This window comes from Labrus bergylta, chromosome 1, assembly GCF_963930695.1.
Source record: "Labrus bergylta chromosome 1, fLabBer1.1, whole genome shotgun sequence".
In the NCBI taxonomy this organism is placed as follows: Eukaryota; Metazoa; Chordata; class Actinopteri; order Labriformes; family Labridae; genus Labrus; species Labrus bergylta.
In genome coordinates this window covers 11,408,240-11,422,298 of record NC_089195.1, presented here as the reverse complement: position 1 = coordinate 11,422,298, position 14,059 = coordinate 11,408,240, and the positions used below count along the sequence as shown (strand labels likewise).

Genomic DNA, 14,059 nt, shown 5'->3' with positions numbered 1-14,059 from the left:
CCAAATGTTGTTTTTTTGTTTGAAGTTGATGAATTTTTGTCTGTAGAGTGTCTCCGTAATCTTTCTTACTAGTCTCTGTGTCTCTAATTGTAGTGAGTGTGTCAGTGTTTTATAATATGTGCTGTTATTTAACTGTCTGTGTGCTTCTAAGATGTAATTGTCCCTATCCTGAATAACTATTTGGCTCCCCTTATCTGCTGGCTTAATGAGTATGTGTTTGTAATTACCCAATGTTCTGATGATGCATTTATGTTCCTGACTAATGTTGTGTGTTCTGTGCGGCAGGGGGCACCAATGTGTGAGTGCGAGGTTGTTTTTATGGATGAGTTGAGAAATGACAGGTGAAAGTGTGTCTGTGTTTGGTGACCAGTGGGACGGTCCAGTGAATGGCACAGGCTCCTGCCTCTGCTCCCCCTGGAAGTGATCCCTTAACTTAAGCCTCCTGTGGAAGGTGTGTAGGTCCCCTCTGAGCTCCGGTCGGGTGGGTGGGTTGGGTGTGGGGATGAAAGTGAGACCTTTTTCTAATATTTTCAGCTGTACGGCTGTGAGGGAGAAAACGGCACAGAGGTTAGTGATGTTGGACTGGTGGGGAGTTGTGAAATGACAGTTGTCCCCAGTTATAAGTTTAATTGCTGTTTCCAGTACCTGAACAACATCCCGGCCGTGTCTGCAGTTCAGTGTATGTCGTCCTTACCTGTCTGGAAGAGTAGTGGGGTTTTTTTCAGGTATGAAGTTATATGGAGGCTATTGTTTCTGTTGGGTTGACTGCTTCAACTGGTGGGTCGGCTGCTTCGTCAGCCATGTTACCAAGAATCACACTTTAGTGTCACGTCACCTTTTATTCGTTCCTTCTTCACAGCTAACTGGAATAGCATTTTTTATCAGCAGCCATGGAACACAACAACCAATCTCCCGCTCTCTCTTCTTAATGTAACGTAGGTCACAAAAAAAACATAACGCATCACAACAGGAAGTCACGTCATGAATAACAAAATAAGATCTCAACATGTACACTGTTCTTCAAGTGCATACAAAATAAACGTTGTATAAAACATATACATATGAACACTGTAAGTCAAACTATACATTACATCATGTATATTTATGTGAATGAGAACATAAAACTCAACACCCCCTCTTGTTCTCGTCATCTTAACCCAAATACCATGGTCTCTCATGGCTTTAGTTTCCAAAGAACCATTTCTTGAACTTAATTATTGTTGCTTTTGTAACAGGTTTTGTTAGAATGTCTGCAGTCATGTTTTCCGATGGACAGTAAATAATATCTATTTTCTTCTCGCTGAGTGCTTCTCGAATAAAATGATATTTTACATCAATGTGTTTAGACCTCTTTCTGTTTACGGGGTTCTTGCTCAGTGCAATGGCTCCCTGATTATCACCATGAATTTTAGTACAGGTGTACTCTTTATTGTCCATGCCATTTAACAGTTGTGTTAGGTACATGCTTTCCTGGGTAGTGGCTGTAAGTCCAATGTATTCAGCTTCTCAAGTTGACAGAGCCACTGTGGGCTGTTTCCTTGATTTCCATGAAATCGCTGGTCCTTGTTTTGTTAGGCCAAAACAATAGCCTGTAGTGCTACGTCTGTCTTCCACAGACGAAGCCCAATCTGAGTCACTGAATGCAATCAGGTTCAGATTTTCCTCACTTTTCTTAAAGCATAGTTCATAGTCATTTGTGCCTTTGAGATACCTTAACACATGCTTAGCAGCCACCAAATTTTCTGATTTTGGATTTGCCAGTGTTTGAGATAGTTTACTAACTATCCAACTAATATCTGGTCTGGTGCAAGTCATGGCATAAATCAAACTGCCCACAATCTCACGATACTCTTTGGGATTAACTGTCTCATTTTTGACATCTTCCAGTGGTTTTTGTTCACTTGGTGTATACCTTGGTTTACAGTCTGACATTCCAAATCTTTTTAGCATCTTTTCGATGTAATTTTTCTGGTTCATTTTGATTTCTCCTTTCTTTTGCTCAAACTGTATGCCAAGGAAATATGATATTTCCCCCAAGTCTTTCATGTTGAATTTTGACTTCATAGTATCTTTGAATCTGTTCAACAGATCATTATCACTGGCTGCAATGATCAAATCATCCACCCATATGATGACAAGAATGGTACCTTTTTCTGTCTGTTGTTTGTAAACACAGTGATCATTTGGATTTCTTACAAAGCTATTTTGCTCTAAATAATCATTGAGTAGTTTGTACCAATTTCTCCCAGATTGTTTCAGGCCATAAAGAGATTTCTTTAGTTTGTATACTAATTTTTCTTCAGTATCTGATGTTACTCTGAAACCTTCTGGTTGTTCCAAGAAGATTTCTTCCTGTATTGGGGCATGCAAATATGCCGTCTTAACATCCATCTGATGTATGATGAGGTCATTTTGAACTGCTATCTGCATCAGCGCTCGAACTGATGTAATGTTTGCTGTTGGCGCAAAAGTTTCATGATAGTCTATTCCTTCTGTCTGACTGTATCCTTTCGCTACATATCTAGCTTTAAAGATTTTTCCATTCTCTGCATGTTCTTTGAGGGCATATACCCATTTTCCTTCTACTGTATTTCTACCTTTAGGTAATGATGTCAGTTCAAATGTGTCGTTTTCTTTAAGTGAGTTGATCTCTTCTGTCATGGCGTGTTTCCATCGAAGCGCCTCTGGTGACTTCAGGGCTTCACTATAAGTTTGTGGAACTCCACTTACTGCCCTGTAACAATAATCAACATTGATGTGGGTTAGATCATCATCATCTTTACAGTTTGAAGTGTAATCTTCCAAGTATTTTGGAGCTTTCCTTTCTCTCCTTGGATAGCCTTTGTTTTGGCTTTGTTTTTCGTCCTCATCTGTATTCTCTTTAAGTTCTGATACTTCTGTATCATCTGTTTCTGCATGCTCCTTATTTTCATGTAATACCTGATTTTCTGTGCTCTCTTCATCCTGGGGCACATCAACATTGTTTTCACTGTCAGACTTTCTGTATTCATATGTCTGTATTTCTGAGTCACATTCGTTTGTTTGTGTCTGTTGTTCAACACTGTTCTTTTTGATAAATTTCACCAGTCTGTGTTTTTGTCCCTTTTCCGTTTCTGGGTTGTAAACCAGGTAAGCTGGACTATTCTTACTGTATCCCACAAATACTCCCTTCTCACATCTGGGGTCCAGCTTCTTCTGGTTATGTCTATATGCGTAACAGTCTGATCCAAATATCCACATTTTTGATAGATTTGGCTTTCTTTTTGTTAGCATGTAGTATGGGGTACTTTTTGTTCTGTCATTGTAACATCTGTTGCGGATATGAGCTGCATGTTGGACAGCATAAGGCCACAATATCTTAGGTAATCCCTTTTCCAGTAATAAACACCTTCCCATTTCAAAAAGGGTCCTCCACTGTCTTTCAGCTGTCCCATTTTGATGTGGGAATATGGTGATGACGTCTCATGTCTAATACTCTTTTCTCTTAATAGGGACTGAAAAGCCCCGCTCATAAACTCTGTACCGTTGTCGGATCTGATACATTTTACACTACCGTATGGTGCACAGTCTGCCAGAAACTTTTCCTTTGCTAATGTTGTGTCGCTCTTGTTTTTGAGGAAATACACAGACACTGCCCCTGAATGAAATGGCGTATTTGTGGCCTTCTCGACTAATTGGCTCAATAGGACCTGCTAAGTCTGTGTGTACCAGTTCTAGAGGTGCATTAGCTTTGGCATCGGTTTTCCTATTTCTGCTGTTAGTGAATTTTCCTTCTGTGCAGACAATACAGTCTATTTTAGCACTACCTGTGACTTTCATACCATCTACCACGTTTGGTAATTTTAGCACATCATCTACATTACAGTGACCCAAAATATCATGCCATGTTTTGACATCACAAGTTAAGTTTACACCGTCACTGAATATCATAGTATTAACTGTGTCATCACATTGTGTGTGATTATTTACCATTTTCAGATAATACAGTCTCTCGTATTCTTCAATGCAGAAGACGATTCCATCTTTGGTTGTGAGTTCATTTTGTCCCCTTTTGAAGACCACTTTGGCACCATCGCTTGTGGCTGCTTTTACAGAGAATATATCCTGAGGATACGTTGGTATGAACAAGGCCTCCTTCAGAATGACAGGGACGAGTCTTCCATTTGGATCCTGCAGATACACCTCCGCGTCACCACGTTTCAATGCTACGTTGTTTGCCCTGGATCCATCAGCTAGCTCCATGTAGTGCTTCTTTGGGTTAAACAACTCATCAAATGTTGTGAATTTGTCTTTCTCTGTTATGATGTGTGATGTGGCTCCACAATCAACCATCAGTCCTTTTTCTTTAATGTCATTTGGTAGAAAGTTGTGACTTACTTTGAATACAAAGGTTTGTTCCTCCTCATGCTTTTCTTGTCTTTCAGCAGTTTGTTTTGCATCATCTTTGAAGTTGGTCTTTCTTCTGCATGTTTCGTTGCTGTGTGTTGAGCTTCTGTGGAAGCTACACCATTTTGGTGCTCCTTTTTGACGACAATCTCTAGCAACATGCCCACGTTGTCCACATCCGTAGCATGTTACAGAAGATACATCCACTTTCATAACGTTGTCCGACTTTGGTTTGTTGTCGAATTTTTCTGTCTCTTCATAACTCCGTAGGTTGCTTTTGAACTGTGTAAATGATAGTTCTTCACTGGTTTGAGTTGTATGTATTGCAAAAGGCTTGTATGTTTCTGGAAGTCCTTTCAGAATCATGGCTATTATCAGTCCGTTGCTTATTGTTTCCTTTGCATTTCTCAGAGAAGTCACTGCTTTTTCAGCTCGAATAATGTAGTCAGTCACTGTTTCTTCAGACTTCTTTTTCAAAGAAGTTAGTTCAGTTTCGTTGAGTTCTTCAGTAGTGTCTGTTTGAATTTGTCCAGTCTGGGTGAGAAGTTTATGACGGGGATGTAAATGGTGGCGTTGGGGAAGGTGGTCTGGATGGTCCTCCACATAGTCTGTAGCTGTTTGAGTTGTGTGGTGGGGTCGTGTTCTGAAAGGCACTTGTTAAGTCCGACTGATAGTATTCAACCCGGTATCTTGCGTATAAGGGGTAAGTCGGCCATCTTCTGTTTCATTGCAGTACTATGCCATCGCCTGCAGAGTACACAGTTGCGGGTTATCGTTCTTGCAGCTGAGTTGGCTTTGATGATCCAATATTTCTTTCTGAGCTTTGAGAGCATCTGGTTTAGTCCCACTAAGGTGTGAAGTGTAGACTTGAGAAATGGCTGTCATTGGGCAGAATGGTCGGATGTTTAGTTTCCTCTGGCATTGTCAAACAAAAACAAACGTTACTTCAGATTCAGTCTCTCAGGTGTCTTGTGTCCTCGTGTCTGACTCGTGGCGTCGACTCAAAACCAATTTCCGCCAGCTCCTCCGCAGGTGCTGCTAATGAAGGTTACAGAGACGTCACCATCACGCTTTATTTATTCACGCTTGACCAGATTGGTTTAATTATCTTTAATTGATGTCGCTCGTCATGTAAGCGCAATACATTATTCTATATGATGCTTCGTATTTTATCTGTGCATTACGATGAGACACGATCAGCTGTGTGTGATTTCCGTGCAGCGGTGGTGATCAGCTGTTTTGGGATCGCTTGAGTTCATTTGGGTTCATGTATTTTGGTATTTATTAGGGTTGAGGGTTCTTTTGCACATCCAAACACTTTCTACCTTTCTTTAATGTTTGATTGTCCATAATCATGAAGTAGCGCATCACGGTACCGGTGTTCCTGGCTTTCTGACAAACCAAAACAGCTGATCGATCCCTTGTTTTGCTGTTTCCATTCATGAAATCCTTCCAACGTTGTTCTCTCCCAGCGATCAGCTGGGCAATTTTTCAACTTCATGTTAAGAGTGGTCAGTAAGACAACGCGCACTTTGATCACGGTGAGCCATTTATTTAGAGCAGCAAATGCATTCCTTAACTCTAACTTAAAACAAAAAGACTCCCAAACTGTGCATGAAGGTACGGTTGAAAAATTGTTTGACCCTTCCACTCTCACAGCCAGTCTCCACACCTGAGCTAAATTAAAAGGCTCTGCCACACCTTCAGATTACGTCACTCATTCAGATGTCAGACAATCATGTTAATCGGCAGACGGCAGAGAATAATAAACAATTCAATACGCACCTATATAGGCCTAATCAGGATTCATAGCCAAAAAATGCAAAATATATAAACATGAAACTGAATGAGCAAACATACAAAATGGCTTCAACAACAACACTTTTATTGAAAAAATGTGGTCAGAATAAGTTTTCTTTGTAACTGTCACTGAGATTGTTGATTTTGACGTTATTTCATGTAGCTGCACTCATTTTATATCAGAACAATTGTTTCATCTCATTTGTCTGAGTTACTACTTCTAACAGTATTTTTACATTACAACAACACTTTTATTGTAAAAAACATTGTGACCCTATTTCTCACAAATATCTTTTCTGTCAATTTTGAACTCCGCTTCATGAGATACGCTCAATTTAACCCCCCCAACAAATTTTTTTTTTAAAAACGAAACACCCCCACCCCTAATGAAAAAAATGTAAAAATACGAAACATAACAAATTATTTTGAAAAAGACCTTGTGAAAAAACCTTGCCATCACAGTACGACTACAGGCCCGTCGCCCTGACGTGGCTTTGGCAGGAGAGGGGAGGCAGCAGCCTCTACTGCTCTCTTCTCTCCCCACTAATTAAAGAGAACTGGGTTAAAGTCTTAGTCTTAGGTCTTCTGCCTGTTCACAGGTAGCTGTGTGCAGTCATATCATATTCTTATGTCCCTGGTAACAGCAGAGAAGTATCAAACAATGCCAGCACACATTTCACAGGCATAATCGCCAATTAAATTTGACAAGGCTCTATAATGGCTCTTGGCTGCTACAGGGTAGAGCAAAACATCAGGCATGAGGATCAATCCCTCCCCAGTCTGCTTGTTGGGAGAAGAGGTTTTCCAGCCAGTGGTCTGAGAGGATACAAATACATGAACTAAGGACTGTAGCAGGAGCATGACCTGAGGTTTCATGGAGAGACGACAGAGATTTGTGACATTCCAATCATTGTGTGTCTGCTGATATATTTTGGAGTTCTAAAGTCCTGTAATCTCAACTCCTATGAGTACCATTAAAAGCTTCACTCCTGAGACATCCATTTCATAGGGATTAAAAAGTGTGTGGAAAAAGTGTTAGGATGAGTCAACGCAATATTTCAAGCACCTTTCAACCAACTTTATTTTATTTTATTTGTCATCAAGAATAAATATCATACAATAATTTTATAAACAAGTACACACAACACACATGGACCAGGTCAAAGATATGGTTTTATGTTTTTTTTTACATCGGATTACTTGATTTATTTTTGAGACTTTAATCAGAAGGCTGATTTCTCTGTCATGTTGGTATATTTTAATTAAGTTAAAAAAATGTAAAGCTTGAAAAATTGATTGGCTGCCACTTCAGTAAGTGCCTATTGGTACTTTGGAAATCATCTTATCAACCAAAAGTGCGTCACCTTCCCAATTCTGCTTCTAATTAACAAGTACATGTTGCTTTAGTTGTTATGGTTGGTTTACCTACGAACTTGATGATGAGGATGACGATGGTCTCGATATTATTGATGATGATGATGGTAAAGATGATGGTTTTGTTTGATATTACTTTTACTTTTAAGATGGTTTCTATACTGATTAGAGCTCTCAAGAACTGCCGTCAATGTTATGCTTTGCCTCTGTGCAATGCCTGTCAGCACCTGTGGACTCAAAGCTGATCGTTTGCTCTTACTGACATTGTTTCTTCTTTTCTAGATCCTTGCTTGTGTTGTACTTAGCTAATCAGGAAGAGTTAAGTGTCATTCCTGTGCCAAAAAAGGTTTTAAAAAACATTGCCAGCCTAGTTACAGAGGGTACTTCCAAAGTCTTCTATCTGATAATTCTCTGCTCTTTTCGTTCCAATTCAAATAATTTCCCGTCCACCATCTTGAATACTGTCCTAAAGCTCTTATTTCTGAACCACAGAAAAGAGGAGCAAGAAAGGATGTCTGAGTAGTGATTATCAAAATACTGAAATACAATTTAATACAATTAAAGAGAAATGTCTCAATTACATTAATACACTTAATACACATCTTCATTAAATCAATCTGAAAATATAATTTGAGAAGAAGTTCCTGTAGTTAATAGAATGATTGCAAAATATCCAGCAGCATTGTTCTTCCTGAGGATGTTGAAAAAAGCTGGCCTGCCCCAACAACTGCTGGTGACCTTCTAAAGTAGCATCACAGAGAGCATCTTGACACAGTGCATCTCTGTGTGGTACCACAGCTGCACCACTGTGCTGTGTATTGTACTTTTGCCATGCTACTGAGATGCTCAGGTATTGATCAGGCCTTGTCCTTCCACAGATCAGTCTCTGGCTGGACCCAATCTTCTCCCATGATGCTTTGAAGGCGAAAATTTTGGAAATACTCCAAACGGTGGCTTTGAGAGAGAGAATATAATGAGGGATAGGCAAAATATAGACACACCCAAAAAATATTTATCTATATAACTGCCAGTTATACTACTGTATATAACTATTATATATAATACTGCATCCACTAAATATTTACTACTTTGCTTTGGGAATTTCAGTTTCCCCTTGCGAACAGTATGACATCTAGTGCTTTTAAATGAAGGTGGACCAAATAAAGTGTGCTGCTTTAAATAAACAAGCTTTGTCTCAAATCACAACACTCAAAGGCTTGTCAATGATCTGCTCACAGTGAGCAAAGTTTTTCTCTGGTGTTGACACAAGAGCATTTCAACACGGATAATGGATATTATTAACGCACCACTATCTCCACTTTGTAAAACAATCTAGCAAGCTCTACTGAGTGAGAAAATCATAAGGAAATCAAAGAAAAGTTTTCCTGTTAAGCCCAGTTTCGACCGGAGGAACTATCCCCCAGAACTATGGTCTTTTTGAGGAACTACGTGCATTTCCACCAGATCTACCAGGGTAGATCTTCTCATCCATGTCTACATGATAGTCAGGAATGAATAAAGAAATGGGGGGGTAAAAATGGTGCGTCGTGTCATGCTATTTTACGCTGTGTCACTTGCAAGGCTGTTAGGACTGCTCTCTGCCTGGCAGTGCACACCCTTCCTCTCTTCTTCTTGTCTTTTGACTGACTGATTAGATGCACAGTGAAGGAAAATAACATTGATTTTGAATGCATGACAGCCCACCAATAATATTTTATTCCCGCCTCATTTCATTAACAACAAAAAATATATGTATATAACAACATGTGTTTTTTCCATTGTTTTCCTTTTCGAAACTCACTTTTAGCTCGTCAACATCCCATTCCTGTTACGGAAAAAAAAGTTTGTGGACAAAAAATGTTTTTATAATCAAATTAACGAGGGAGAATAGGGAGAATCACCACATTGTACACCCACAGTACCACTGCAGTCAGGATTCCTTTCTGGACCAGGGTTGGAAATTGACTTTTTGATCAAACTGCAACTGTGGCTGGTAGATTCAAAGCTTTACCAGCCACTTATTTTTTTTAAAACCAGCAACTTTATGAGCACCATTGTTTAATGGCATATAATTTAATTTAAGGCTTACAGCACAGAAAGCTAATCCGTTTATTGTGAATAACTTATATGAACATATATAGGAAGAGTCATCACAATCACATAGGTTTCTGCTGGAAAGTTTCTTTTGTACTGTATACAAACCCTGTAAGTAAAATTATTTTTATTGTGAAATAAATATAAACTGTCAGACAGACATAGATAAAGCTATATTCGATCAAATACCATACTTTTATAGGAGGCTGTGATGTTAAATTGATCCTCAATCCCCATAATTATGATTTATTATTAAATGCGTGACTAAAATAAAATAAAAACATTGCTTGTGATTTTAAATTGTAATCTGTGATCACAACCCTCCACTTTATCTGCGAACCCATTTGTACATTGTAATTGTTGTTTTCTCTTCACTTATTTTTTCTTTATCATGTAATATGTTTTATGATATGTGCTGCTGCCCTCTTGGACAGGTAACCCTTGTGAAAGAGATCTTTATCTCAATGGATTAATTACCTGGTTAAATAAAGGTTAATTAAAAAAAAAAAAAAAAATGAGGCTCTTACTGAATTTTTCGTCAGTAAGAATGAATAAATAAAAGTTGAAGCTGAAATTTTTATCTTGTTTTCCACCGAATAATTGCTTTATGTTTTTGACCCAAAAGAAACAAAGAACGACCTGTTAAGATAACATAATCTTTTATTGATCCCCAGTGGGAACATTCAAGTTCCTGTTCCTGGTTTCTGTCTGTCTTCATTTATTCTGAACACAAAAAACAGACTGTACCTTTGTCAACCAGATACACCCCAGAGTTCTAAGTAATATCCCAGTGATTTTGTAACCTGACATATTGGGAAATGAAAGTCAGGATAACCACTGCTGTTTTGATTCCAACACTCTTTCTTTCTCTCTCACAAGTTCACCATTGTAATACTGAATTTCTAGAGTCAACGATAAGAAATAAAAAATGTTTAACGATAAATAATGTCTGTGTTTATGACCTTCATGACCTCAAACAATTGTAGTCAAAGGAGTATGAATACTCACAAGTTTGGTTTTTGTCCGTCCACTATCTCCTCTTTGGGGATAGGATAGAGAGCCTCATACGTACGCTTCTCACCTGAGCCATGGATGGAGTAAGAGTTCATCTTATTGACATTGGGAGGAAAGTATGACCAGGGTACAAGAGCCTCACCCATCCACCTGTTGTCTGTTATTGTGGTTTTAAACACCATGGGCAGTTGTTGCTGTAGAAAGAATTTCAATTAAATGTGTAACATCTTACAGTACTCAAGTACCATTTCACCCTTTAATTACTGAGAAGTCTGCCTACCATGAATGCTTGGCGAACTCCAGACAGCAATAGAATCAGGTGCTGCCCATGACTAAAATGAAAACACAGTACATATGTATTAAGAGATTGAACAAATGACCAGAGACTAGAACGTTACAAAAGCTTGGCACTTTACTCACGGACAAAGTTCCACTTCTAGGTAGTTTTCTGTTGAACTATCAAGGAAGAAAGACTCCACAACTGAGGATATGTAGAAAAAACCCCAATTATATCAAGAAACGACCATTAATTTAACAGTATGACTGGTTCTTTATTACCGGTATAAATAATTTATATTGCATTCTGAATCTAAACCAGTCAACATTTTGTTCAATAACCAAGGATGAAAATATTGATACTAAAATGGAAAACAATCGAGGGCCCCATTGCAAATCTCTACTTTTAAAAGCTTTTTGTACAAATTGCATTACTTCTGAAATTCTGTTTTTTTTTTTATACAATCATTATTTCTTCAAAACTCTGTGCTTTTTAAACACAGCTTTATTTCTACAAATACTCAGTTCGTTTTATGCTACTTCTTGCTTATTTCTTATTTTATTTCTGTTTATTTTCATATTACCATATTTCATACTGCTAGATTAAGCATAGTGACTCAAAAGTTGGTCGATGTTAAACCGGAATGCCGGGGGTCGATCCCCCAGCAAATGTCTTGGGCAAGACACTGAACCCCAAATTCCTCCCTGCCATGTAAGCAACGTGGGAATGTGTATGTGTGTATTAGTTACTAATACTTTGTAATATACGATAAGTAAGGTCCTTTACCTGCTTTTTGTAACATAACAATGAGTAACAATGCTCTTTTGTAATATCAAAAGACAGTGAGTATGGTCTTTTACCTGCTTTTTGTAAAGTGTCTTGAGATAACACTTGTTATGAGTTGACGCTATACAAACAAAAATTGATTGATGACTACTGATGGATATACAGATTAATAAAGCAACTTCTACCATCAGAATGTGAATATGGTGTAAAGGGTAAGTGTGACTGAAAGCCCTTATAGTCGTCAGAAGACTAGAAAAGTGCAACAACCATAAAAAAACCTGGCAGATATAAACTAAGTATTTCTGATTCTTATTCTGAACCATGAAGACATGACAAATAAATACACTAGTGTACAATTTAGTGCATGCCTTAAATCAGTCTAGGTGATGTATTGCTAACGCTGACCGCAATGCATTGTGGCTATATGCGCCATGTTGGCGGTAGTAGCTCTTTGTTTACATACGGATCAGAAGTCACGTCTGCACACATGTCTTGCTTTGCTTCCTTTTTTTGGAGAAATTGTGCGCTCATGTTGTGTGATTATTTGCAGAAATAAGTCCCACGACGTGAAAGGTAAAGCACTTGACAACGAGGCACGTTATTTTAAGTTTCCCACCTGGAAAAGGGGCTTTGGACCGCAGGTAGAGGATATATCAAAGAGGCATCGAATGAACACAAACGTTCGCTAAGATATCTCCTTTTTATGTATATTCGATCTCAACACTTGCATAAGGGTAAGTCACATTGTTTTTGTTGTGTTTACAATGTTGCTTGATTAGTTATTTATCGGCCTAAAAATTGGCTAAACTAACTTCAGAGTCATGCCTAGTTTAGCCAAGCTAGTCGACAAAAGATTTCAGATCATCAGGTCTTATTAAGATCTTAAAATGACAGGGAATTGTCATGTGCTATATTTTTTAAAACTATATGTCATTACAGGCCAACCTGCTAAAGAAATGATGGAGACTGATCCAGACTGGGCACCATCTCTACATCTGGGCCACACAGACATTACGCAGACAAACATTGCACGCTTTGCCAGGCAGGGTAAACGCCAGCAGCAAAGGAGAAACAGCCTGCAAGCAGCTGAGATGGATGCCTACCAGGCTGAAGAAGTCAGCCTCACAATGAGGAGGAAGCACGTGAAGCTGGAAGAAGGGACCAACTTCAGACTGAGAACTTTGCTCACACGTGGAAAGTGGGCACCAAAGAGGGCGACCCTGGAGAAAGTGGCCAGGAAAACACTCACAACACCAGACGTAGCCTTTGCTCTTTTATCTTGCCACATAATAAAGTATACATAAAGACATTTCTGTACGTGTTGTTCTTGATACTTATCCATGATTTTTTTTTTAACAGTATTTACCCATTTTAAAATGTAATCGGTTACCAAGTTTAATAGGTATTTTATTATTTCCACTTTCATTACCAGCATTTTATTTAATTATTAAGCCATGTATTGTTTTCATGCATGAACCCTGCCCTCCATAAATGTCACAAGGGATCCAAAAGATGCTGAAGATTCTTTTATTTAGAAATAGCAGCAACAGTGGAGAACAGGTAAACACAAACAAAGTGCACACACAACAGTATTTAAAGGCCTAAAGCATTACCTGAGCTGCTATCTTGGTACCCACCTTCATAATCCCACAGTCCAGGGAAGGGTTGACTCTGGGGACATGCCGGACCTGCTGGGTCATTGAAGAAGGGACCAAACACTTCAATTTTCATTCCCTCTTGTCCAGGAGAGAAAACGAGCCTGACAGGGTCATGAGTCACAGGGCTGCTGTCCCAGGTGTGCTCAATCAAAAACTGCATTTCCTTGCGAAGACTGAAAGAAGAATAAAATGATAAGAAAGAGAACCTGCCATGAGACCTTATAATAAAATAATAAAACAGTGCAGCAGAATGGATACGTGTCGGGGTAATGTAGGCTACCACGTTTCCGGTTACAGTGTTTGTCAAAGCAGTTTTGTTACTCTGTCAAAGTTATGGAGCACCGCTTAGTGAGGTCAAACCTATGGGTTAAACTGACTTCCTCATCAGGAAAAAAGGCATCACATGTTGTGTGAATGCGAACTTACTTACTTGTTGTTGAGTTTGTTTGCGAATTAACAAGTAGCCCGAGTTCAGATCCAGTAAGGCTGCTACGTGCATCGAAAGGGATGTTTAATATGTACCTGTTGAGTTTATTAGCAGCTTAGTGGAGGTGTTTTCATGTTATATTTTCTGTCATGTAGTGTGTTGTTATCGTCTGGTATTCGCTGACAAAACAAACGTGTTCCTGGAGGTGTTCATGTCGCTTTTCCGACTTGCAACTGGAACGCA

General features: G+C 38.8%; 1 protein-coding gene across 2 annotated transcripts; it reads right to left on the bottom strand.

Moving 5' to 3' along the window:
• Window positions 1-7,249: 7,249 nt before the first annotated feature.
• c1h4orf33 (chromosome 1 C4orf33 homolog) lies at window positions 7,250-14,047 on the bottom strand. 2 transcript variants are annotated; one of them, XM_020641362.3, is made up of 6 exons: window positions 13,816-14,047; window positions 13,369-13,562; window positions 11,089-11,149; window positions 10,949-11,000; window positions 10,663-10,862; window positions 7,250-8,514 (listed from the first exon to the last, which is right to left on the bottom strand). In XM_020641362.3, exons 2-6 carry the CDS (start codon window positions 13,547-13,549, stop codon window positions 8,418-8,420), a joined length of 591 nt encoding a protein of 196 aa, XP_020497018.1. In that variant the 5' UTR covers window positions 13,550-13,562; window positions 13,816-14,047; the 3' UTR covers window positions 7,250-8,417. The 2 variants fall into 2 exon arrangements, with proteins under 2 accessions (XP_020497018.1, XP_020497017.1); XM_020641361.3 differs by having other exon boundaries at window positions 13,820-14,046.
• Between the last annotated feature and the right edge of the window lie 12 nt (window positions 14,048-14,059).